The sequence below is a fragment of the Gymnoscopelus braueri genome (genome assembly GCF_963280865.1).
Source record: "Gymnoscopelus braueri genome assembly, chromosome: 21".
Classification (NCBI taxonomy): Eukaryota; Metazoa; Chordata; class Actinopteri; order Myctophiformes; family Myctophidae; genus Gymnoscopelus; species Gymnoscopelus braueri.
This window is the reverse complement of record NC_137623.1, coordinates 13519367-13546682: the sequence shown is the minus strand read 5'-3', so window position 1 is coordinate 13546682 and position 27316 is coordinate 13519367. Positions and strand designations below refer to the sequence as shown.

Below are 27316 nucleotides of genomic sequence, written 5' to 3'. Positions count from 1 at the left end.
ACAAACCTATATAGGGCTTGTTGTTCGGAGACATGTTTTAATATGCAACATGACATATAGGACTAAACTAAGGATGTTTTGATGTCAATGTTTGGTTATTTAGAGGTCATAATAATCATTGTTATTATTAAATAACTGTAAATGATCATCAGTTAATTTAACTCTGAGGGGGTGCAAATGGAACCAAACGAGGCCGTTGTTTCCATTTGCACCCTTTCAGAGTTACATTAACAACAAAATGCGATAATGTCTGTACATTTTAACGTTTTGTACATTAATAAACGTGAGAACAAAGGGAGAGAGAGTCTCCACATGTCCCCCCCCCGTTCCAGGGCCCCTGAGCCAGCGCGGGCTGCCATTGGCCGGACCCCGCGATACGATCCGGCCAACCGCGCGGGCGCACAGTGACACTCCTAAGCAACGGCGCCGCCGATTGGCCCAACTGTTTGGCGCTTGTTGAACGCAGCCTCGCGTCACCGGGCTCCCCGCAGTACCCGCGGGAAGCCTCGTTTCTATTTACCATTTTGCACCAACATCCGGTCTAGAGCCCGCCTACTGTATCCGGTTGCATTTCAACGCACACACACGTGGCACTCGTGCAGACTATTTCCGTATCCGGTCCAAGCCCGGAAGTATGACCCGCAAAGTGAATCGACCCCGGTCTAGTTGGAACGTGCGGTGGGCAGAGAGAGAGAGAGGAGGCAGAGAGAACACACACTCTAGCAAAGGAGGAGAGAGAGGTTTGAATACTTACCGAGGCGGAAATAATATTATAACAATTACATTAAACGTTTATTTAACCGGGGGAGGGTTGGGGTAGTTAATAAAAACGCGTTTAAAACCCGTTTAAACCGGGGTTCAGGCCGGTTGAGCGGAGAAAGGAGAGCCGAGGAGGTGGAAGGAGAAAGAACAGACCCGGGGTTCTGTTGTGTGTGTGTTGTGCCGGCTGTTTGAAGAGCCACTAAGAGCTAGCACACATAAGCTAACGAGCTAACAGTGTGTTCACTAGAACAATCAAGTTAATTCATCCGTTTTGTGACATTGTTGTTGTTATTGTTGTTATTATTGCTGAAGCGGTGCATTGGATGAGGACCGAGTGTCTCTTCAAACGTAAGTGATTTTTTTGTCTGGAACACAGCGCGCGCGCGAGCACACACACACACACACACACACACACACACACACACACACACACACACACACTCTTACTTAAGACTATTTTTCAAATATTTTACTTTTTAACATTTTGGACAAAATAGCCAATTTTACATAGAGGTGCCCTGATGTCCTTAGTGCCCATCTATCAGGAACACAGTGTGTTCAACACACACACACACACACACACACACACACACACACACACACAATGTTATAATGCATCTGTTGTAAAAAAGCATTGTCTCTTTTAAAGAAAGGGCTAATGATGTCTATTTCAGTGTAGGATCACACCATGTGACAAAAATGTTTTGATGATTGTGTTCATTTCAAAGTATTTAGTTTTTTAGTCACATGTCAAATTACTGTTGGGACTTTGAGTAGGGATTTCCCCCTTTTATCTTGTCTTGTATATTTCATGTTCTCTTTATGGGCTCCTGGCCTGACAACCTGATTTTAAAGTACTTACCTAGTTTTTACCTACCTTAATGTAACTCTGACAGTGTACAATTAGAACACTGATCATTTTAATGTGTACATAAGGCATAACAAAGCTGTAGAATGAAATGTAGAATACAAACGTGATTAAATAAAGCAGAGAAATTGAAAAAGAAAAGCACATCATGACAGAAGGTTTACTTTTTCCCTCTCAGCCAAGTTGAAGCCTTTGTGCGGTTAAATGCATGTAAACTATGTAGATAAATTCAAACATTGAAATGACAGTAGTACTGTGTTCTCTGATAAGGCTGTGATCACGTGTTCCTGTCAGTAATAATAACCTCTAGTGTTGTGTTTTGTAAAGATAATTTATCCTTCTTGGCTTCTTCACGACATCACTGCTGTCTTGTGACTGCTGTGAGTCTGAAAGAAAGGTTAATTGTTAATGGTTCAGTCTCAGTTAAAGGTAGGGCAAGTCTTTTTTTGTTGTTAAAATAAGTATTAAGTAGTTCTATATTCTGATTTATCTGTTTATTCAGTAACGGGGAGTCTCGCTCCTGCCCTTTAGTAAGCAGAAATTGTATTTTTGGGCCAGACTCAGGATAGATACCAATTTTATCCAATCAGGAGAGAGAACTCGCACAGGACACAGATTAACCCATTAAGACCTGGGACACATCTGTGTCATTTTTAGATTTGAGCTAAAAAAGCATTATTTTACACTTTGGCTATTCAAAAATAGCAGATATACAAGCTTGTAGCGCGGCACCGAGTGCCGCGCTACGAGCTTGTAGATCTGCTATTTTTGAAAAATTTAGAACATTCGTGCAAATCTTTGAATATATATTTTAAAAGCAAACATTTTTAACTCAAATCTTTCCTTCATGGGGGTCCCTGGAACAACATATTTTGAGATGGGGTCGGCGGCCAAATACATATAATTTTGGGGATCCTTGAGATGAAAAAGTTTGAGCACCACTGATATAGAAACATACGTTTTTTTCAGTAAAAAGTGTATTGATGTTGGTAATGAATTAATCATTGTAACAACACTGGAATATGATATACTCATATATTCCCATTTCAGAAGGTAAAAAAAAAAGCTGACTGTCCATGTAGCGATGAAACTCTTTAAAGGTTGTTTGTGTGTGTATGATGTGGATTGGGGCTCAAACTACTAGCGTCCCAGCTAGCTGTTTGACAGTTTGATAGGGTTGGTTGACTGAGTGACGGTAAGACTGTACATGTTGAGAGAAATAATTACAGAAAGAACCAAACATTGTCTACCTGACAAGTCTCTGTAATGTAAACTTTTACCCCAGGTGACATTATCGTTACGTGAGATGAGCATTTGCGACAGAGTTGAGTTGTAGCCTGGCTCACTTGGCAGGTGGTATAAATATACTTTTATTGACACCAATGTAGACTAGAGGGTGCCTATATATATATATATATATATATATATATATATATATATATATATATACATACACATACACATACACATACACATACACATACACATACACACACACACACACATACACTTGATCTTGAGTTGGTCAACGCCACTATCACGCTGACAAGTTGTAGGATTAATGTTAGGTGTTGAGAGAGAGAAGTGGACAGTAAACATTCAATGTCTGCTCTTGTAAAACATCTCCCCAAATTCATATCCCTACAAGCCATATGGGGACAATATTCAGATGCCTGCCCTACACTACAGTATACAAATGGATTTTAGTCAGTCTGTCGGGTAACGTTCATCTTCAACTACTTATCACAGGTTTCCACACGTAACAAAATAGTTTTTCTTTCTGAAGAAGCTCCCATCATTTGTAGTTTTTCGAGAAAGGGAAGAAGAATAGAGATAGAAAGAAAGGGCAAGCAAAACTGGTCAGATTTGATATGTCAAATATTCCTGTAGAGTAAGATTTATACATGCATGGTGAGAGAAGAAATGGAATGATGCAGTTAAACTAGCAGCAGATACGTGTATGTACATACATATGGTGCAGCAACAGCTAGAACATAGAGCTTTTGTGCGTACAGTCTCACGTGCAGATAACAGCAGCTTGTGGTTGATGAGAGTAGTTAATAATCTTCAAATGCAAGACCGGCTATTGCGCCTGCCTAAGTACTTCAGTTTGATAAGTGACGTTAACCAACTGCAACCCTTCCCCTTTTATCTGCACTTGCTTGATCCAAAAGTAAAGGTTGTCTAACCTTTAAACAAGACAAAGAAGTGCCACCTCGCTGTAGTTGGTGATGCGTTTTCTGGAATTTAATATATTGATCGCCCACAGCGTGACAGCCAGAAAGCCCCGTTATACTTTAGGACGGGACTTCACTTTCACTTCACTTTGCAAGTTTGTATTTTGGTCATCAGTTCACTTTGCAAACAATATGCTCCATTCGCATAAAACGACAACAACAATAATAAATATGACATAGTTGTGAGTCTTGTGACCAAAAAAGGTATAGGCTGAAGCTAAATAGCTTATTCTGCCTACCCTTTCAACATAAAGTACATGCATGACATGACAATTTAAGTATCAAAAAAGTTAAAAACAGGAGAAGAAAAAAGAAGAGGTTTTTGCTTCATAATCCAAAATATATTTATATAAATACAATGCATGATCACATGTATTGTTACACATGTGAATACATGATTTTTTTATTTTATTATTTATTTTGTATTTTTTGTTTTATTTTTATTATTCCTATTTTTGTATCTATTTTATTTTCTCTGTGCTTCATGATCCATAATATATTATATAATAGTTATAATAATACATGATCATAATACCTCTCTATACTTGTTTATAGCCTTGTTTTTTTTTTTTTTTTAACACATAGATCGAACTACTAACTAACTAAACACACAGATCGGGACACGTTGAGAACAGAGAAAAAGTTATAGTAATGCTTCCGGTTAGACTTGTGAACCAAGTGAAGAAATGCTCTCAAAGTGTGGGAATTCCCCACTCTTGCATTATATCATATGAGTCATTTTTTTTGCAATATGAGCTTATGAGAGCAGAAGAGAGATGTGATTTAAACTGAGAATCTGTCATTATGCCTGGCCTGGGCGTAGCTTGTCTTGTCTGTCACCACAGAGCGGTACAGTAATTAGATGTTCCCTGAGCTCATTGTGTACAGTATTCCCAACTGAAACAAGTGGAATGGGATTGGCTTGAAAACGTTGTAATTTTTTAATCGGTAGTAGTGATGTTTATGAGGTGTGCGATGCTCAGGGAAATTAACCCATTAAGACCTGGAACGCATCTGTGTGACATTTTTGGATTTATTTGGCTATTCAGTGTTTCTCCCCTAGCCAGAAGCTGAAGGTGTGGGGGAGGATGCGTGTAATCCTGAAAATGTTTGGGTTCTCAAAATACATATTTGTGCTCAAACACAGTACATGTGCACAGTAATGAGCAGGAAAATATCTGTATAGTTTACATATGAATTGTCTCCAGATTTAGGAAAATATACTTTTATTAGACCAAGTAGTATAGACAAACTGTCATGCATAACAAAAAAGACAGTGGTCATCACAGTGGTCATCACAGTGATGGAAGCTCACTTTTTAAAAAAAGTGTTTTTTTAAGTGCATAGTCCTATTTATAGGTTATTAAATTTCATCATGTGTCTCGCTAGCCAATCACAGTGCTGAATAGAGTCAGCCAATAGAGTCAGCCAATCACAGTACAGCTAGGGGTGTACTAATGTAGTGGTGTACTAATGTATGAGCCAATCACAGTACAGCGAAGGGTGTACTAATGAGGTGTCCCAACCCCACTTATAGGGGCGGCTACACCGCCCAAAAACTAAAATTAACACTTATTTTAACCAAAGCAAATCACTTATCCTACCTTTAACTGTGTGTATCCATCCATGCACCCATGATTCTGACGCCCCCCTGTGTGTGTGTGTGTGTGTGTGTGTGTGTGTCCTCAAGGTGAACATGGTGCTGACAGGGAAGCGTTCAGAGAAGGGGCCCAGCTGCTGGAAGAGGAGGGTCAAGTCAGAGTATATGAGGCTCAGGCAGCTCAAACGCTTCAGGCGGGCTGACGAGGTCAAGGTGGGTAACCTGAGACACGCATTCACACCGATTTTAACCGCTTGACCGGTAGCATCCCTATTCCGGGGGGGGGGGGGGGCAAACATCCGGTGAAAATATTCAATCTACAAGCTCACAACGTGTCGGCGCCACAACGTGACAGCATTGTGAGCTACGTTGTAGACAACACATTGTAGACAACAAATCCATGTTGAAATCTTAGAAAAACAGCAGCTCAATGTTCACAATGACCAAACAGCTGACTGTCTTTGCGTTTAGAACAGAGGTCTTCAACAGGGGGTCCGGGACCCCTAGGGGGTCCTCAGAGTTACTACAGGGGGTCCGCCAAATCTTTGTGATTTTTACACTAACCACTTCAACCAAGCATCCCAATTCTGAGGAGAACTTTAGCCAAAAATAGCAGATCTACAAGCACACAACGCCTCGCGCTGCGAGGCGTTGTGTGCTTGTAGACTCTATCATCGGCAAAGTGGTTCGGTATAGGGGGAAAAAAGAGTGAAAGTACAGAAAGGACAGAGTGAAAGGTCAGGGTTTACTAAGTATTGTTTTTAGAGCATGGTTAAATGTCTGGAAATACACATTAACATGAATCCAACATGATAGTGCTGTGAAACAAGTCTATGAAGCTGCCTATGAAATCTATGAAAATAAAAAATACTTTATACAATATATAATGGGGGTCCCTGCTTTCTCTCTCTCTCTCAGCCAAGGGGTCCTTGGCCTGAAAACGTTGAAGACCCCTGGTTTAGAACATTAGCCAGAACCATTAGTTAGTGTCCGGGTAGCTCAGTCGGTAGAGCTCTCGCCTTCAGACCACAAGGTCATGGGTTCGATCCCGGGCACCGCCAACTCAGCACATGAGTAGCACGGCTTGGGTGCGGTAAGTCGTGCGGTAAGTACTGGGAGCTGAGGATAGGTGTGGCGCTCCACCTCAGCAATCCATCTCCCAGGGGTCTAGCGCATAGTAACGGGGACAGACTCCCGCGTGTTACTCGGCTGATACCGACAATAAGCCATCTCCCGACCTACTTCAGAACCATGGTATACTGTCTCTCGTCTATCTAGACAAGCCAAAACACACTCCACATTCATAACATGACTGAAAAACAGCAGATTTTTTCCCCCCCCGCGATTCAAATGAAGTGATTATTTTTGTCAATGTAAACATTGAGCTGTTGTATTTCTTTCTCTTCGGCACCGTAACTGTATCTTTTGTTTTTATGCATCCTAATGTAATTGTATATTTGTTTTTCCTTTGCTTGATGTTCTTTGTAAAGCACATTGTTGTTGAAATGTACAAATAAAACTGCCTTGCCTTGCCTTATCCGTCCATTGTGAATGCACCTTAAAGGATTAAACGCCAGAGAAACGACAACAAAGCATGAGTGACTTAGACAGGTAGACTATAAACTATTGCAGAGTTTAACTGGCTTTTGCATCACTGCGTCACTTTCTATACAATATTTAGAGAGGGGGGAGACAAAGTTAGTAAACACACAACAGAGAAGAAGATTTCTCTTTTCTTTTTCGAGGCCAAGTATTCCCATTTTTTTTGGTGGCCATTACGGTGCATCACCAGGTTTAAGTGGTTCATCTATGGTAACACTGCTTTTACACATAATATGGTATCCTCCATCTCTCGCTCTCCTCTTTTTCTCGCTCCTTTGCTTTCTCCTGTTTATATTTCCTCTCCCTTTTCCTTTATTTCTCTCTTGTTTGTTTCTCTTCTCTCTCCTTTCCCCCTGTCCTCTCTTTCTCTCTGTCTTGGATTTGAATGAATTTGAGATGCACCCCTTTGCACATAACACGTTATCCTCTCCATGACCACCTCTCCTCTTTCTTTCTTTTCTCTGTCTCTCATCTGTCTTGTCTCTTCTGCTTCAGTCTCCTCTCCTCCACTTTTACTATCCTCTTTCTCCCTTCTCTCTTATTTCGCCTCTCCCTTCTCCTGTGTTTGTTTCCCTTTTCTCTCATCTCCTCTTTCGCTCTCCTCATCCTCTAACTTCTCTTATTCTTCACTCTCCTCTCCTCTCCTGACGTCGTGTTGATGTTTCAGAGTATGTTCAACACCAACCGTCAGAAGATCTTGGAGAGGACGGACATCTTGAACCAGGAGTGGAGGACCAGGAGAATCCAGCCTGTTCACGTCATGACATCTGTCGGCTCCTTACGAGGAACCAGAGAGGTCAGCCCTGTCCCTCGATCACACACACACACACGTTCTGCAATGTCAATGTAATGTTAATTAAAACCTTTTTTTTGGTGCAACTCTGTCTGTCTGTAGTGTACTGTGGACAGTGGATTCTCAGAGTTTAACAAGCAGGTGATTCCGCTGAAGACTCTGAACGCTGTGGCATCAGTTCCTGTCATGTACTCCTGGTCACCGTTGCAGCAGAACTTCATGGTACACACACACACACACACACACACACACACACACACACACACACAGTGTAAGGACCTTTCATGTCGACTTGTTTGCCCTTTACTGCTTAACAACATTCTGGGGGCAAACCTTTGTTGAAAACAGCCGAACTACAAGCTTACAACACATCGCAACACGACACTTAGTGAGCTTGTAGATTTGGCTGTTTTCAGTGAAGATATGCGTAAAGTGTAGAGTGAAAACAGCCCACCCCCCCACCCTCTGTATATTGAAATTTAGAATATATTTTAAAAATATATATTTTCAGACGTTTTCAAAAATGTCTGAAACGGTTGAGCTCGTAGACCAGCTATTTTTCACTATATTTGAAATAGGGCTTGATAAGTGGATGTTCATATTATATTTTTCTTTTTTGGGTTCCAAGAGTCCCTACCTAGAAATGTAGTGGAGTCAAAATACAACATTTGTATTTGAAATGCAGCGGAGTGAAAGTCATGTTTGCAAAAAAAGAATCCTCCCAAAAATGTACTTAAGTACAGTACTCAAGTAAATGTACTTAGTTACTGTCCACTGATAGCCACCCACTTTGTTTGGGGACCCGACGACGGTGGTTGCTATGGATACAGGTCTCTGCATGGCATGCAGAAGCGTGTCACAGAGCATCAAATCAATGCATTGATTACTTGCAGCTCTGCGACACAGACTTGCATCACTGCTACACACAATGAATGGAAAGGTTTCCATTCCTGTGCTCATTACACACTAACACTCATTTGAGTGGGTGCAGATGCCTGCTCAGTGCTGAGGTGACTTTGTCCAAGGTTTCTTTCTTTACACCACTTTCAAAATCGCACGCGCACGCACGCTTGATTATAAAGATTGTTGATCCATAAGTAGAAAAAGGATAATTATATAGAATATATTGTCACCTTGCAAAACTGTCCGAAGTCATTTTTTGAGGAAAATGTTATTTTTGCCTAAGTCAGCTCCTCATGACACTGGCCACCTTTGGTGAAATCGCCTATCTCCTAATTAAAAAGGATCATGCTGTTCCCTCCCCTTTTAGTATAATGGCCTAAAAGTGTGACTTAGGCCAAAATAGGCAATGTTTTTGGCCTAAGGCACATGGTTTTGTGACTTAGGCCAAAGAAATTGCTAATCCTATTTAAACCTATTTAAATCTCTTATGTTACATAACTGACAGACAGTGTTATTTTTATGTTAATAGTCATAATTTAAGTTATAAACGTTTTGGGTGAAATGATTAAGAAATATCATATAGTTTTGTTTTGGATCAGTTTTTATTTTTTTTCTGAAAAACTTAAAAAAATTACGTAGGCCATTATTTTAGCAAGGTGACGATATATAGCTAAGAACATAATTAATTGATAACTGCAGCCCTACAAGTGGGATTACAGTGACGAGTGTCCGTGTGTCCGTCAGGTGGAGGATGAGACAGTTCTTCATAACATTCCCTACATGGGAGATGAGATCTTAGACCAGGATGGAACCTTCATAGAGGAACTCATCAAGAACTATGATGGCAAAGTTCATGGAGACCGAGGTAAGAGATGCTCTCTCTCTCATATTTCTTTGTTTCTTATATCTCTCTCTCTCTCATATCTCTGTTTCTCATCACCCTCCCTCTCTCTCTCTCATATATCTGTTTCTTATATCTCTCTCATATTTCTTTGTTTCTTATATCTCTCTCTCATATCTCTGTTTCTCATCACCCTCCCTCTCTCTCATATCTCTGTTTTTCATATCACCCTCCCTCTCTCTCATAGCTCTTTTCTGTCTCATTATCTCAGTTTCATACTGCATACATGCTTTATATCCCCCTCTCTCTCTCTCTCTCTCAAATCTCCCTCTCTCTTTCTCTCTCATATCACTGTTTTTCATGTCTCCCTCCCTCTTTCTTTCTGTGTCTTGTTCTATGGCATCTGTGTCTTGTTCTATTGGCATCTCATATACTGTATCTATTGTAATGCGACCAGTCTGCAAATAAATGACAGTTTCACCTGTGTGTGTGTGTGTGTGTGTGTGTGTGCGTGTGTGTGTGTGTGTGTAACAGAGTGTGGGTTCATCAATGATGAGATCTTTGTGGAGTTGGTGAGCGCTCTGACTCAGTACAGCGACAACGAGGATGAAGACGAGGACGAGGAGGCAGACTTTAAGATGACGGGCAAGATGGAGGACCACCCCAAGATGGAGGACCACCACATCATCAGCAACGAGAGTACGTACGCACGCACGCACGCACACACACACTAGGGCATTCACAACTAATGATTTTTACTAGTCGACTAGTCGAAATTTATATAAAAAATTTGTTTTTGTTTTTTTAGGGGGGGGGCATTGTTTTAATGCCATCCTACTACTATATTACTATTATTATTATCCTCCTGCCCTTATTTTTATGGTGTTTTAAGGGAAGCGCTTCTGGCACAGCAGCAGATTACCACAGCAGCGTCTCTAAGGATCCCCATTGCCCAATAATAGGCTTTTATTGGGCATACTTTTGACCCCCTTTTGATAAAAAATAAAGTCAGGAGGATGATAATAATAGTAAGATGGGCCATTACTATGGCATTAAAACAAATTATTATTATTTTATTTTTTTTCAACTATTCGACTAGTAACAACAGAGTCGACTAGTGGTTATACTAGTCGACTAGTCGACTAGTTGGTGAAAGCCCTAACACACACACACATACGGTATGTGCTAGGAAAGTGATTAATCAACACTATATTAATCACTGTACAGCAGGGTTTCTGTATGCAGTGTGCAGAAAAACAAATAACGCACATCCTCCGTTCTTTGGTGCTGAGCTTTAACTGTATGAACAGTGATACCGAAACAAAAATAGGGCTCGCAACTCACTTTTATGCTCCAAGGTTTTATTCAAACAAACAGCAGATACAACGTTTCGACCCTTTTAGGTCTTTTTCAAGTATAAAAAGTAATATATAATGAATAATAGTAATACTCCGTTACAAGTAAAAGTCCAGAATTCAAAATTGACTTGAGTAAAAGTACAAAAGTATTGGCATCAAAATGTACTTAACACATTCCCTGCCAGAGGGTTTTTTTTATTTTACTTCCCCCAGTGCCAGTGTTTAATTTTATTTTTTTAAGGAGCCGAGATACAGGATTTTAAAGTAATAAGTTAACCAAGGAGTGAATGGAGCTAGACATCTTTGGATCGTGATATCTCTGGTTCTGTGTGGATAAATTGAAAAAAAAAAGACCAAAAACGGTTATACTCGTGGATGGATTTTTTTGGCAGTAAACGGGTGTATTTTTCATCAACGGTTATACTCGTGATTGGCAGGTAAAGTGTTAAAGTACCAAAAGTAAAATCGCGACGCGTTGTGAGCTTGTAGATCGGCTATTTTCAAATAGCCTAGGTATATTTCAAATAGCCTAGGTATATTTCAAATAGCCTAGGTATATTTCAAATAGCCTAGGTATAAAATAGGGCTAAAGTGGTTAATGTATGTTTTATAATATCATAATTTATATCTGAAAAGTAACTAAAGTTTTCAAATAATTGTAGTGGAGTAAAAGTACAATATTTGCCTCTGAGATGTAGTGGAGTAGAAGTAAAAGAATTGGAAATACTCAAGTACTGTACAAATACCTCAACATTTTTCTTAAGTACAGTACTTAAGTAAATGTACTTAGTTACTTTCCACCACCGGGAAGGGATAAGGAAAACCATTAATATTTGCATCCCTATTACACAGCACACACACACACACACACACACACACACACACACACACACACACACACACACACACACACACACACACACACACACACACACACACACACACACACACACACACACACACACACACACCATCAGAGGGAGTAAGCACACAAGCAGCTGATGTAAGTTGAAATAATGTAATGTGTGTGTGTGTGTGTGTGTGTGTGTCAGGTGGGAGCAGCAGTGACGGCTCCAAGAAGTTTCCTTCAGACAAGATATTTGATGCCATCTCGTCCATGTTCCCCGACAAGGGCTCTACAGAGGAACTGAAAGAGAAGTGAGTGAGATTATGAGCTTCAGGCAGTGCTACTGGTCAACCAGTAGACTCCTAGGAACTAAATGAGTAGGGAGACCACCACCTTCACCCACTGTAGATGTGCTAGTTATACTGTATTAACTCTTAATACAGCAGGCTGACAGCAGTGATCCCTTTAGAAAAATATATACATGTTCAGATGGAGCACATCCACTGGACGGATGGGCATTACATCATTACCACAGCAAATCACCATTTAACCAATTAAACCCTATTCTTGGTTGACCGGAGTCCCTCAAGGCTCTACACTAGTGACATTTCTGTTTTTGCAGTACACTAAATCAGTGGTTCTCAAACTTTTTCATGTCAAGGACAAGGACACTTATTAGCCCGTGGACCCCCATTTGAAAAGATATACCAGGGACCCCCATAAGAGAAGATTTTTACGGCTCTAGCAGTGATTCTCAACCATTTCCATTTCAAGGACCCCCAGTTTGACATGCATTAGGCTACGGAGTCGGACCCCCATTTAATGACACTTCTACCTCTGGGACCCCAATTTTAATTGTGAAATGTCAATGTTATTCTAACTCTGAGAGTGTAAAATGGAACCAAATGGACCCGTTAGGGTCCATTTGGTTCCATTTGTACACTCTCTGAGTTACAGACCATAATGGTCCATTTGGTTCCTAACTATCATTTAGCTGGGGACCCCCTGGAACTCCCTCAAGGACCCCTGGGGGTCCCCGGACCCCACTTTGAGAACCAATGCACTAAATGTCTTTGGTGAAAATAACCGATCTACAAGCTCATAACGTGACGCAACACGATAGGCAATTGCCAAAATCTCTGTAATGTTTACTTTGCTGTGTGTGTGTGTGTGCGTGTGTGTCAGGTACAAGGAGTTGACAGAACCGCCGCTCCCAGGGATTCTGCCGCCCGAGTGCACGCCGAACATCGACGGCCCCAACGCAAAATCCGTTCAGCGGGAACAGAGTCTGCACTCCTTCCACACGCTGTTCTGTAGACGCTGCTTCAAATACGACTGCTTCCTGCACCGTTAGTACACACACACACACACACACACACACACACACACACACACACACACACACACACACACACACACACACACACACACACACACACACACACACATAAACGACTGCTCCTTGCTTCCTTCCTTCCTTCCTTGTTAGTACACACATTGTTACTACACACGTTGTTCTGCTGTAGATGAATGACTGTTAAATGACTTCCTGTCAGAGACCAGCTGTCTGTAATTAACCAGATCAAATCTGTCGGTATGAGATGAGAGGGAAGAGAAAGGAAACTGAGAGAGAGAATGAGAGAAAGTTACATATTAATAGGATGAGTGTTACGGATTTCTATCGATTAGTCACCCCATGGAGAACCCTACTCCCGGTGTGTGTGTGTGTGTGTGTGTGTGTGTGTGTGTGTGTGTGTGTGTAGGGACCTTTAAGGCCAGATGTTTCTGTGTTTTCTGTTGTTAAATGGTTCTCTGCCTCTCTCTCTCCTGCAGCGTTCCACGCCACTCCCAACACGTATAAACGTAAGAACATGGAGAACCTGGTGGACAGCAAACCATGTGGCATCGACTGCTACATGTACCTGCTCCAGGTATGGAACCAATATTGTCGCTGTTTTTATGTACGTATTTTAAATGTGTATGGTTTTTATTTCGTAATGCCCTACTTCATCGTACAAGAGTATCCAGTTGCGAAAATAGCCAATGTACAAGCTAACAATGTGTTTGTAAATCTGAACATTTTGGGGGGAAAAGCTAAAAACTAAATTGAAAGTGAATGTGATTAACACATCCACTGCCAAGGGCTAATCTCATAATGTACTCACCAGTGCCAAGGTGTTTTTGTTGTTTTTTTGTTTTTTTCATGTCGCCATAGATCTTGTTAAAATCCTTAAGATTGAGCGCTACACGGTCTGTTTACATCCGCGCGATCTCCCTGTATCTCCCAGTGAAAACCACGTGTCAAACGGGGCATCCATGTTTGAGTTAGAGCGGATTACGTTAAACAGTGAAATGCGAGGAGAAAAAACTACAGGAAGAGAATTGAGTTTCAGTTTCGTCGGGAGCGGGCGTGAGCGTCAAAACCGGATCCCAAATAATTCTATTTCCTGTCATCAAACCGGAAACGGAAGTGGATCAAAAAAATTCCGAAAGTGCACCCGGACCGCGCATGCGCGAAAAGACCGCAGCCCGTAGGGCTACGGTCTCGGCGCTTAACAGTTGGATTTAACGGCCCGTAGGACTACGGTATTGGCAGTTAATGTGTTAAAGTTAGGGTAAGTGATATGTTTTGGTTAAAACTAAAAGTTTTTTTTTTACCACATTTAAGGTCCTTGCACACTGGTGCGTCTTTTCGTTGCGTTTTTTTTACAACAATGAAAAAAATTGAAAAAACAATGAAAAAAAATAAAACGCAACGAAAAGACGCACCAGTGTGCAAGGACCTTTAGTACTATATTCTGATAGATTGCTATATAGTGTTCAGTGTTTGTTCAGTAACAGGGGTCTCCCTGTCTCTCCAGCTCTTTAATAAACAGAAAATACATTTCAAGTGGCTTGAAAAATGTCAGCCAATGAGGAAAGAGTACCCATTTATCAGCTTTATCAGTTATAGTGTTCCAGTTCCAATTTTGTCTGATAATTTCTTAGTGCCATCACTTCCAATTTCACTTGTTTAATCTGTATTCTGTGCAAGTTATCCCTCCTGATAAAAATAGGATAAAATAGGTATTCCGACCTGAATGCATTTTCTGTTTACTAAAGGAGGAGAGATGGGGAGACTCCTGTTACTGAACAAACACTCTATGTCAATGAGTACTATCAGAATATAGTTCTATTCAACACATTTATTTTTACCCCAAAAATTATGATAAGAGCCTGTGACGCATTAGGTTCATTGCAACACAGGTTATTTTTTCCATTTCCTGAAAAATACCCGTTTTGGGCATACATAGTTTGTACTAAATACTAATATGAATACTATAAATTGAATCCAACATTAAATTATGAAACATCAAAAACCCTGAGCTCTGATTGGTCAGGACGGGATGGCGAGAGAGTACCCTGGCCGAGCAGCGACCCAAGACGGCGGCGAGCGACCCAAGACGCCGTCGAAGCGCAGCGCGGGCCGCCGCCCGCGCGGCCGGCAGCCCAACAGCAACGGCAACAGCCGCCCCAGCACGCCCACCACGGTCTCCTCGGAGACCAAGGACACGGACAGCGACCAGGAGGGAGGCAAGGACGACGACGGAGACGACAAGGACGACGGAGACGACAAGGACGGAGACGACAAGGATGAGGACGACAAGAAGGATGACAACACCAGCAGCTCAGGTACACACACACACACGAAAAAAAGTAGTAGGATATGCACATCCCCACAGTTTCTTTAACCCATTAAGACCTGAGGCCGCTTCTAAACATTTTCTAAATCCTAACAGTTTTTCGGAAAAAAATGTTAAAAAATAATTTTCACGATTTTTCAAAAATAGCAGATCTACAAGCTCGTAGCGCGGCACTCGGTGCCGCGCTACGAGCTTGTATATCTGCTATTTTTGAATAGCCTAAAGAAATCTAAAAGTGACACAGATGCGTTCCAGGTATTAATGGGTTAACCCATGTTTTCTAAATCCTAACAGTTTTTTGAAAAAAATCTAAACATTCTTTTTTTCAAGATTTTTCAAAAATAGCAGATATACAAGCTCATAGCGCGGCACTCGGTGCCGCGCTATGAGCTTGTATATCTGCTATTTTTGAATAGCCTAAAGAAATCTAAAAGTGACACAGATGCGTTCCAGGTATTAATGGGTTAACCCATGTTTTCTAAATCCTAACAGTTTTTTGAAAAAAATCTAAACATTATTTTTTCAAGATTTTTCAAAAATAGCAGATATACAAGCTCATAGCGCGGCACTCGGTGCCGCGCTATGAGCTTGTATATCTGCTATTTTTGAATAGCCTAAAGAAATCTAAAAGTGACACAGATGCGTTCCAGGTATTAATGGGTTAACCCATGTTTTCTAAATCCTAACAGTTTTTTGAAAAAAATCTAAACATTATTTTTTCAAGATTTTTCAAAAATAGCAGATATACAAGCTCATAGCGCGGCACTCGGTGCCGCGCTATGAGCTTGTATATCTGCTATTTTTGAATAGCCAAAGAAATATAAAGTGACCCAGTTGCGTTCCAGGTCTTAAATAAACACGGTGCTGGACCCAAATAAAGGAAAACTTATGAATTGAATACCAAGGACCTCATTTGGAAACAAGACCGCAAGGACTTTTTTGAACAGACCTTTTAGACAATTTTAAATGTAACTGTGCTGTTTTACATTTTTGCCTAATCAAATATTCAATCAGTCAATCCAAAAAAGGCACTTGATGAAGCCCTGCGTACAACGCGCCACCTGTGAGCTTGTAGATCAGCAATTTTCAGCCAAAAATGTTAGTGTAGAGGGGGAAAAAAGGAGCAGACCCAAGTATAGAGCCCTGGGGAACCCCAGTCAACTTAGTATATAGGGCTGAAAATGGGTTTCGACACTGCCGGTCCAATACCCTAACCCAGTGTCTATCAACCTTTTTTGTGCCAAGGCACACCTGGCATAGCCAAAAAATCCCAGGGCACACCTAGATATACGGTATATATAATTATATATATATACGGTATATCTATATACACACACTAGGGGTGTGCCGATTTTCACATTTCACGAAACGATACGATACGATATTGGGCACACAACTTCGATACGATTTCGATACGATACACACTTTTTTATCATGAAAATATATGGGGGAGAAAAAAAGCAAATGCAAACAAATATTTCTGTTTTTGCATTATTCAGACATGCAAACTTGTAGCTTTTCAGCTTCCACTAGCCGTTTTGAATCCAAATAGGGCAATAGTGTGACACCTGACCCGAAAAAAAAACAGCATGCTGTCACCCTTTTCACCTCGGGGCTGTTTGCATGACTGATTATTATTATTGTTTAAAAAAAAAAAAAAAAAAATTCAAAATGATTTTTTTTCAAACCTCCTTCAAACGGCGCGGCACACCTCAGCAGTAGCCCCGGCCCAAAATTGGGACGTTTGCCAGGGTTGATATACACTGCCCTAACCCAACCCCATCTCCTTCGACCTGTTACCTGTATCGCCATCGGTTCATCACTAATGTTGACATAATTTTTTACATGTCTGATAAGGCTGTCTGGGCTACCAGCCACCATGGCAAGTGTTCTGCTAGGTGTGTTGGAGGAAGCCGAGCCAACGTGTTGAACAAACATGCCCGTCGACTGCAGTTGGTCAAGTTCAAACCAATCTGTAACTGTGTGCTGTTGAGTTTTAAGTAGGAGGAGGGGGGGTGTAGGGTGGCGTACCAGAGAAATACGAGGATATTTATCCTCGTAGACTGCCCACGTAGACTGCAAATTAATGTGAAAGAGGTGCGGACCTGTCAGTGCAGTGTGTGTTTTGTTTGGGTGGGATCGCTGCTGCTGACGTGTGCCTTTCTTAGTCGGGACCCCTGCTGTTGTCAGCCAAGAGTCATGTACATGGATTTGTTTGTTAGTAGAGCTGTACTGATACCATTTCTTCTTTCCCGATACCGATTCCGATACCCATAACTTGCATATCGGTCGATACAGAGCACCGATCTGATAACCAGTGTGTATAATTTAAACAAATCTTGGACAGTGGTTCAGGGACCCTCGGGGTTCCTTCAGGGGGTTCCAAATAGAACATTGCAGGTCTTTAACTCGGAGAGTGTACATAATAATGGACCCCTAAGGGTCCATTATGGGGGTCCTTGAAATTAAAAAAAAGTTTGTGAACCACTGATCTAGGAATAAATACAAATTACATTAGTAATTGTTAAAGTGCATCTACAAGTTAGTATAAAATAATAATCTAACTAGTACAGTACGAGAATAAAACAGTAGTGTAACTGAAGCATTCAAAATAATTGAATACTGTAACAACTCATTGGTTCTCAAAGTGGGGTCCGGGGACCCCCAGGGGTACTTGAGCGGGTTCCAGGGGGTACCCAGCAAAATGTGTTAATATAGCATCACAATAATTATGACCTTTTATACTTTGGCTATTCAAAAATAGCAGATATACAAGCTCATAGCGCGGCACAGAGTGCCGCGCTATGAGCTTGTAGATCTGCTATTTTTGAAAAATCTTGAAAATGTGTGCAAATCTTTGAATATATATTTTTTAAAGCGAACATTTGTAACTCAAATCTTTGCTTCATGGGGGTCCCTGGAACAAAATATTTTTAGATGGGGGTCCGCGGCCAAATACATAGCATTTTGGGGGTCCTTGGCATGACAAAGTTTGAGAACCACTGCTGTAACTGACATAAATGATGTGCTATCGGAATGGCATAGACTGGCATACTCAACAATCCCAGCATTTTAGGCAACACTACTTCTTAGCAGCAGATGGCTGTATGTTGCTATAATCCCTCTCCTGTCTGTGTGTGTGTGTGTGTGTGTGCGTTCAGAAGGGAACTCGCGCTGCCAGACTCCAGTGAAGTTGAAGCTGAACTGTGAAGCCGAAGCGGTGGACTGGAGCGGCGCCGAGGCGTCCCTCTTCAGAGTCCTCATAGGAACGTACTACGACAACTACTGTGCCATCGCCAGGCTCATAGGCACCAAGACATGCAGACAGGTGGGCACCGTCCGGAATTGAACACTAAATCATGTTTTATTTTTTGGGAATGTGGAATGGATATTGTGTGATTTATTTTTATCAGGATATATTTATCTGTATTATAATTATCAGATTGACTTTCAAATGGTACTGAATGCCTGCACAGATTTCAGTGCAAGCCAGGTCCTCCTAATACATTCGATCCATTTCCAGCTCTGGTTATTATATTCTAATGCCGATATTATCTTGTTTTATACAGTATATGTGGGTGGCATCACTTGTCTTCAGAATTAGAGAATTTGAGAAAAGTGATGCACTTCTTGTGCAACAGTTACTTATGGTGGACTAAATATAACAATGTAATTATCTAGTGTCTGCCAATTTTTATAATTAAAAAAAACATAATTTGCTTATCTGTATATCTCTCTCTCACACTCACATATATATATATATATATATATATATATATATATATATATATATATATATATATATATATATATATATATATATATATATATATATATATATATATATAAATATAAAATGTTATAGTGTTTTGGGGATTGAACCCAGTTCGATTCCTGCATTTTTTCGGATGCCTTAAAAACCGTCTGACCAATAAAACATTCCATCAGACTCTGTGTGAAAAGGCCTTAAGCGTTGATCGTCCTCTTGGCAGGTGTATGAGTTCAGGGTGAAGGAGTCCAGTATCATCGCCCGCGCTCCCACCGAAGACGAAGACACGCCCCCCAGGAAGAAGAAGAGGAAACACCGCCTCTGGGCCACTCACTGCAGGAAGATCCAGTTGAAGAAAGGTCAGAGGTCACTGCTACTTCCTTGTCCTGAGCTGTCACGATCATTTTACTTGACGATTATGTTTGGCCTTTAGGCTTCGTAAACAGGTTCTGACTGTGCAGTAGGACAAGTATGGGCTGTCAATGCAAGCCTGTCAACCAATTCTAGGAGTCTAGATCTTTGACTAGATCTTTGACTAATCATATCTCCTTGGTCTTTGGGGGGGGGGGGTTTTCACTTCACGTAGATCTACGCGATTGGCACGTGGCGGCTTTAAATAGGTTCGCGTAGATCTACGTGATTGGCAGTGAATCAGTTAAGACCGAGGCTGATTCTACAAATGTCTTATAAATCCAGTAAAAAAACAGTTTTCTGAAAAACCTATGGTACTATATCAGTGCTGCTCAAACTTTTCCATGTCGAGGACATTTATATGTACATTTATATGTATTTGAGTTACAAATGTTCGCTTAAAAATATATATATATTCAAAGATTTGCACAAATGTTCAAGATGTAAAAAATAGCAGATCTAGAAGCTTGTATATCTGCTACTTTTGAATAGCCAAAGTATAACATAAGTGGTTACACAGATGTGTTCCCCGTCTTAACTCATTCAGTGCCACAGGACGTCTTAAGGCCCGTTCATAGTCCCTAGATGGGTCTAAAACGTGCGTCAGGGGGTGAGGGATTCCGTCCGTTCTTTACGGACGCATGCATAGTCGCTCACGTTATTTAGGCGTTATTTATTTTAAAGTGTACAGGCGTAATACACCTTTTCATCCACTAGATGGCCACTAGTATGTACCGCCGTACCCATAATGTTGCCATGTCTACTTATTATAAGCGACTTTGGGCTTATTTTTCTGTAAAGTTGCTTGTAAACAAACAAGCAATTTTGTATTGGTGGTTGCGGTTTTATTTGGGCTTGTTTCTAAAGTGTAGTTGCTTATTTGGGCCAATTATTATTTAAACCAGTGATTCTCAAACATATATTGTAGATCTGCTATATCCTAGTCGATTCTTTTGGGCTTGTTTTCATAGACCTGGTTGCTTATTTCTCTCACAAAACCTGGCAACAGCATCAGCGCAGCTAACAACATGAAGCTACCATTGTAGCATCTAGCCAAAACAACGCAATAAAAGACACAAACTAGTCCACAAACTAGACAAAAACAATGGTTGTCTACAAAACGTGAGTTTCGACCCCTACTGCACTGTGCTATATATGCTATATATTGTCACAGACCGTGGATCGACGGGTCTAAGTACATTTACTCAAGTACTTCCACCAACCAACGTGGGTCTTTTTTTTGGAGAAAGAGGGCCCGAGGAAAACCTTTTTTCCTTATACTGCCAACGGGCTCCACTGGTACTACAGCCAACGTACAAACGAACGTACGTCGGCCTGACGGTGAATGTCGACTGCACGGACGGAAATCCTGGAGCCGTAAGTGACGGAGGGGGAGACAAAAACGACAACGCAAGGAGCGCTGGCGCTCGTTACGTCTCCTTACGTCCGACTATGAATGATACTTAAGACGTCCGACGTCTAAATAGCCCTGGGTGCCACAGGACGTCTAAGAAAAAAAGGTTCAGAACCCAAGATATGATGATTTGAAGATTTTCTGCTCCATTCACTCTCACCTAAGCACTTTTTTTTTACGATGAATTTTGGTTGTGGCACTCAGAGCCAGAATTCCATAAATAAGCATGGCACTGAAAGAGTTAATGGGTTAAATGTGTTCCATCGAACTTCCGTCTCCAGTTTGCCTCCCTGTGCGTCTATTTGTCCTTTTGAAGCCTTTTAGTGAAACCAGTTCTTGTTTGGAATCAATACGCACCGTCACTAACAACCATACCGTATTTCTCTCCCCACCCCCCCTTGTAGATGGTTCGTCCAATCACGTGTATAATTACCAGCCATGTGACCACCCCAGGCAGCCGTGTGATTCGTCCTGCCCCTGCGTCACTGCCCAGAACTTCTGTGAGAAGTTCTGCCAGTGCAGCTCTGAGTGTAAGAACACACATTGTTGGGTCTTTTGACGTTTATGTTGGTCGCGATGTGACACGTTGTGAGCTTGTAGATCGCCTATTTTCACTCTTTAGCTTGACTCTCTTTGACGACGAAGTAGGGCATTATGGGATGAAAAAAAACATAAATAGTTGAAATATGGAGATACAAAGTTTCTATCCGACAGCCACAATATGCTATTCAAATAAGGATATTGGAAGCCATTTTTGTCATCTTTTAAAATCACTTACAATTTTTACAGGTTAGCTCTTAATTAATTTTCTGTTTTGCTTAGCCACTTACAGGGTTTTGGGCATTATTATATGTAATATACTAAAACAAAAAGGAGATCTATAAGCTCACAACACATCAGGATGCCACAAGTTGTGACCTTGTAGATCAGCTATTTTCGCAGTGTGACACGATTGTAACTATGTTTACCTATTAAACTATGTTTGGTTATATAAGTTTGTAATTATACGTAGTTATAAGATTGTAATTGTGTGTGTGTGTGTGTGTGTGTGTGTATACGCGTACAGGTCAGAACCGTTTCCCGGGCTGCAGGTGTAAGGCTCAGTGCAACACCAAACAGTGTCCGTGTTACCTGGCGGTCAGGGAGTGTGACCCTGACCTCTGTCTGACGTGTGGAGCTGCAGAGCACTGGGACAGCAAGAACGTCTCCTGTAAGAACTGTTCTATACAGAGAGGAGCCAAGAAGGTACACACAAGCACACTAGACCAAAATGTTAGGGAGGGACGAGTGGAGAAGAGATCCAGTAGAACTAAAAGACAAGTCATTTTATGTTTGGTTGCACTCGGGTGTTGCGCTCTGAAAATAGCAGATCTACAAGCTCACAATGCGTCGCAGCGCGACGCGTTGTGAGCTTGTAGATCGGCTATTTTCAGAATGCAACCAACAGTAAAATCATCCATTGCGACGCCATCAAGGCACCGCCAAAATACATTTTTAGTCAAAAACTAAAACAATTCAGGTGACTGAAATATGACTAAAACTAAATGCAATTTTATGACTAAAACTAAATGCAATTTTATTCAAAAGACTACGACTAAAACTAAGTCAAAAATTGCTGTCAAAATCAACACTGACACACATGCATGCGATATGACTTCAAATCAATATCACGATTATTTTAAACATCCATCTATCTCCCTCTCTCTCTCTCTCAGCACCTGCTCCTGGCTCCATCGGATGTTGCTGGATGGGGAATCTTTATCAAGGAGGCCGTTCAGAAGAACGAGTTTATCTCTGAGTACTGTGGAGAGGTAGGCTTCAGCTTGTACTCATATCAGTGTTGTAGGCCTGACCTCGACTAAGTCGAATAGTCGACTGGTTAGTCGTGGGGGGTCCGAGTCGACTGCGTGTCTCTTAGTCAAATCTAGTCTAGATAGAGAGATAGAGACACTAGAAACTCTGCTGGAGACACAAAACAAACTGTGTAGACTTGGCCCTTTGAAATAAAATGTATTTTTTTTTTTTTTGCATTGCATTGCATTAGTCGACTGCCAGTCGACTATTGGCAATTAGTCGCCAATTAGATTCGACTAAACAAATCCTTAGTCGGGGACAGGCCTACAGTGTTGGGGTACCTCTGCCGGTACTCTATCAGTGGTTGGATACCTCTGCTGGTACTCTTATCAGTGTCTGGATACTTCTACTGGTACTCGCTTTGTTTTTGATGTATAACAATTATTAACGTTTGTACCGTTGTTTGATCAGATTATCTCCCAGGATGAGGCCGACCGCAGAGGGAAGGTCTACGACAAATATATGTGCAGCTTCCTCTTCAATCTCAACAATGGTAACACACTGATGATCTATCTGATATTATTGAACTATGGCGGAAATCCACAGCAATCCACAGCATTGTTCAGAGGTGATATTTACTTGCTGATCTCCTCTCCTCAGACTTTGTTGTAGATGCCACAAGAAAAGGCAACAAGATTCGCTTCGCCAACCATTCTGTGAACCCCAACTGCTATGCAAAAGGTGAGATAATTCGGTGAACCCCAACTGCTATGCAAAAGGTGAGATAGGTGTGAACATAAAGTTGGACGTTATGGAACCAAGAAACAACCAACTGGAATACAGCAAGTCTTTGCTTACAAAATAAATACGATGTTATCAATTAGTCATGTATAGTAATAAAACATCATGATAATTAAGCAGAGAATCCTTTTGGCCATACCCTGGAAATTATCAGAAATGTCTAACCTGAATGTCTATTCAGGTTTTCTCAAGTGAGGACAGTCAGGACACATAACTCATGAACCACTTTGAACCTACACAACACTTTGTGTAATTCGGGCATACAAAACGCTTGTAGACCAGCTATTTTTGTGCAACACGGTCCGACGATGAAATACTTGGATAGACAACAAAGTTGGAAACTTGAAGCTGGAGGTAGATCCCGTTCACAACAGCCAGTCGCTTACCACCATCAAGAGCAAAGGAAATCATGGGCTAATAACAATATGAAAGAGGACAGATTTATTGCAGCTTCTTCTGGAATAAATCCAGCATGTTGACTTTTCCACTAACATGAAGACTTGTCAGTGAAAATGTAAACTGCTGGATTCAGTTTGTGCCGAAGCATTTCATTAAGTGTGCGAATCCTATTGTTCGTATAGTACTTGGTACTAAATTCTTTCGACTCCACACCTGAATTCTCGCCATGACCGTAGGAAGGAACAATCAGTTAGTTTGTGTCTATAGTATACTATGTAAATGTGTTACTACTAATAATGAATGGTGTTAATAAGTTGACTATGTGTTGATTCTCTGCTCTGTAGTGATGATGGTGAATGGAGATCACAGAATAGGGATCTTTGCTAAGCGAGCTATCCAGACTGGAGAGGAACTCTTCTTTGACTACAGGTCAGTCAGCTCTCTGCACGCTTTAAACACATTCTAATACAGTATGTAACTGTATGCATTTCTCTTGTGTTAAACCGTGCAGCTAATACGATAAGGATGCTGATTTTGTGCATTTTTGTTGACAATGTGTTACATTTCAGTCTATATTTCTGTGAAATGTTATGATATGTTAGTGCATGTCAAGACGGATTTAACATGTAGAGCCCGACCGATATATCGGTTTGGCCGATATGTCGGTCATTATTTGACTTTTTTGACAACGTCAGTATTGGCAGTTATGCCAATAACTGATGGTGATGGTGATCATGGCATAGGTGATCATTTTTAAAAGCTTTCAAAAATGTTCAAAAACAGCAGATCTATAAGCTCAAAATGTGTTGTGTTGTGAGACTGTAGATCGGCTATTTTTGAAAAAAAAAATTTAGGGCTTAACTCATTCACTGCCACTGACGTAATTATTCCCGTTTACCAATCCTGCCACTGACGTAAAAAGCTTAATTTTATTTTTTTCAATTCTTTTTTTATTTTTATTTTTCTTCAATTCTTTTTTCCAATTTGACCCAAAGACCAAGGAGATATGATTTTTCGAAGATCTAGACTCCCATCCACTTCCTTGTTAACTTAAAACTTAAAAATTCTGTATCTTGGCTCCTGAGTTAAGTGGTTAAATAAATACAAATTCTAGTTAAATGTTTTCAAATACAAACTTGAATCAAATCTAAGTTTTTTTTTAAACTGATAAGAACATTTGTGCAGGGGTTTTTTTCTTCCAAAAGATCGGTCAATACAACGGTAATCAGTTGTCTAGGACTCTCAACACTCGGGATTGCATCGTACCCAAAACATCTGCCATCGGTCAGGCTCTAGTAGTAACATGTATAAACAGTCACCCTGGTTACACACAATCAATATCAAATACATTTTGTGATTTTTTTCTGCCAACAGGTACAGTCAGGCGGACGCTCTGAAGTACGTCGGTATTGAACGGGAGCTGGAGATGAACGCCTGATTCTCACTTCTACCTCCTGTGGAACAACTACTCAAAGGCCTTACACACGCACGCACGCACACACGCAATCACGTACACACACACACACACACACACACACTTCACATCAGTTCAGGAATAACCAGTTGACTCGTCAAGATTGCGAACCTTCAGGAATCTCTCTTTCTCTTCCAGTTTTTCCTGTTTGTGCTTTTTTCTACCAACACACTCAGTTTTTCTACGGTTATAAAAGCCTTTCCTTGGTGTTTACAACTGTACTGTGCAAACTCAACTTTTGATGCTACTTTTCCTGTATGAGGAGAAATGGATAAAAATCCACCGTGTTGTCGACTGGCGGCTAAACAAAACTAAACAGGTTTTTTGGGGAAACTGGAAGTTCCAGGGACCAGCATTTCACCAGCTCTTTTCATTGAAAACACACACACACACACACACACGCACACACACACACACCCAAACACACACACTTCACCTTTGGTTGTACTCCAGTGTGCAACGCAGCCCCTGTACAAACTGTGCGCTTAACATATTGGTGTGTATTGCATGAACAACACAACTTGCACACACAATGCGTGCCAGGTCCACTTTCAATAGAGCCAGGGGGCCACAGAGCAGGATCGACCAATCGAATCGTAAAACGGAGGCCTGGCCTTGATTCTTTAGTGAGCTGTTTCTCAACCGTTGTGTCAGGACCCAAAACTGGGCCATGATTATGTTCTGACGGGGTTGCAAACAAGTTATCGCTGCTGTCGGGCAAAAAAACGCCATATTCCTTTTTTTTTATGGTTTATTTTCCCCCGTAAATGAATGTCCTACTTTGTCATACTATAGTGCAGTGGTTCTCAAACTTTTTTCATGTCAAGAACCCCCAAAATTGATATGTATTTGTCCACGGACCCCCACCTCAAAATATTTTGTTCCAGGGACCCCTAGAAGCAAGGATTTGAGTTAAAAATGTTCGCTTTAAAAAATATATATATTCAAAGATTTTCACAAATTTTCACGATTTTTCAAAAATAGCAGATCTACAAGCTCATAGCGCGGCACCGAGTGCCGCGCTATGAGCTTGTATATCTGCTATTTTTTAATAGCCAAAGTATAAAATGTGCTATAGTGTCACACAAAAGTAGCAAAAATTGCCGATCTATTCTACAACCTCACAACGTGTTGCATCGCGACGCGCTGTGAACAGATCTGCTATTTTTTAAAACATTTTGAAAAGTAAAAGTGTGGGTTTAAAAGTGGGTTTTATGAATATTGAACAAATAAAATGTATATGACTAAATAATAGCTGCATTGGATCCATTGAAACGTTGGTTATTTTTTTCCATTTCCTGAAGAGTAACTATTATGGACATCCAATGTTTACGCCCGACAGTGACGATATTACAGTTAAAAAAGGTCCAAGTGCCAAACGAGTTGAGAAAGTCCAGATGAGGACAGAATGCCATGTTGGAACAGACCAAAACGCAAAACCTCATTACTGTGCAGGGTGTTATTATCATGAGGTTATCAGGGAGGAAGATGCTGCAATACAGATTGGATCGCTACTTAAATACTTGTACTCGGCAGCAGAGCGACTACCTGAAATTATGCCTTGTGGCATTATTCCCATAACCTGGAGGGACCTTGTGTTTCTAAAGGGCATTGTTCCCATAACCTGGAGGGACGCCCTCGTGTTTCTAAAGGGCCTTGTTCCCATTACCCTGAGGGACACGTCGGCTGTTTATATCCCATAACCCAGAGGGACAGTCACTTTGTAAATAGCTACTTTGTTAAATAGCTACTAGTTCCTT

At 41.0% G+C, this 27316-nt stretch overlaps 1 protein-coding gene across 1 annotated transcript; it reads left to right on the top strand.

The window, feature by feature from the left end:
- The first annotated feature begins 737 nt into the window (after nt 1-737).
- ezh2 (enhancer of zeste 2 polycomb repressive complex 2 subunit) lies at nt 738-26427 on the top strand. Its single transcript, XM_080417262.1, has 19 exons — nt 738-1110; nt 5558-5680; nt 7737-7865; nt 7965-8084; nt 9510-9630; nt 10141-10305; nt 12017-12122; nt 12997-13160; nt 13645-13742; nt 15192-15483; nt 18656-18822; nt 19487-19622; nt 21493-21618; nt 22155-22333; nt 22804-22899; nt 23354-23435; nt 23543-23623; nt 24427-24511; nt 25457-26427. Exons 2-19 carry the CDS (start codon nt 5564-5566, stop codon nt 25518-25520), a joined length of 2328 nt encoding a protein of 775 aa, XP_080273388.1. The 5' UTR covers nt 738-1110; nt 5558-5563; the 3' UTR covers nt 25521-26427.
- Nucleotides 26428-27316: the final 889 nt, after the last annotated feature.

Bases quoted from the DNA above. Each gene is read 5' to 3' on its own strand.
- ezh2 (XM_080417262.1), top strand. From the start codon at position 5,564: ATGGTGCTGACAGGGAAGCGTTCAGAGAAGGGGCCCAGCTGCTGGAAG. The intron at 12,123-12,996 runs GTGAGTGAGATT...CGTGTGTGTCAG, and splicing joins ACAGAGGAACTGAAAGAGAA to GTACAAGGAGTTGACAGAAC. The intron at 23,624-24,426 runs GTGAGATAATTC...TCTGCTCTGTAG, and splicing joins CCCCAACTGCTATGCAAAAG to TGATGATGGTGAATGGAGAT.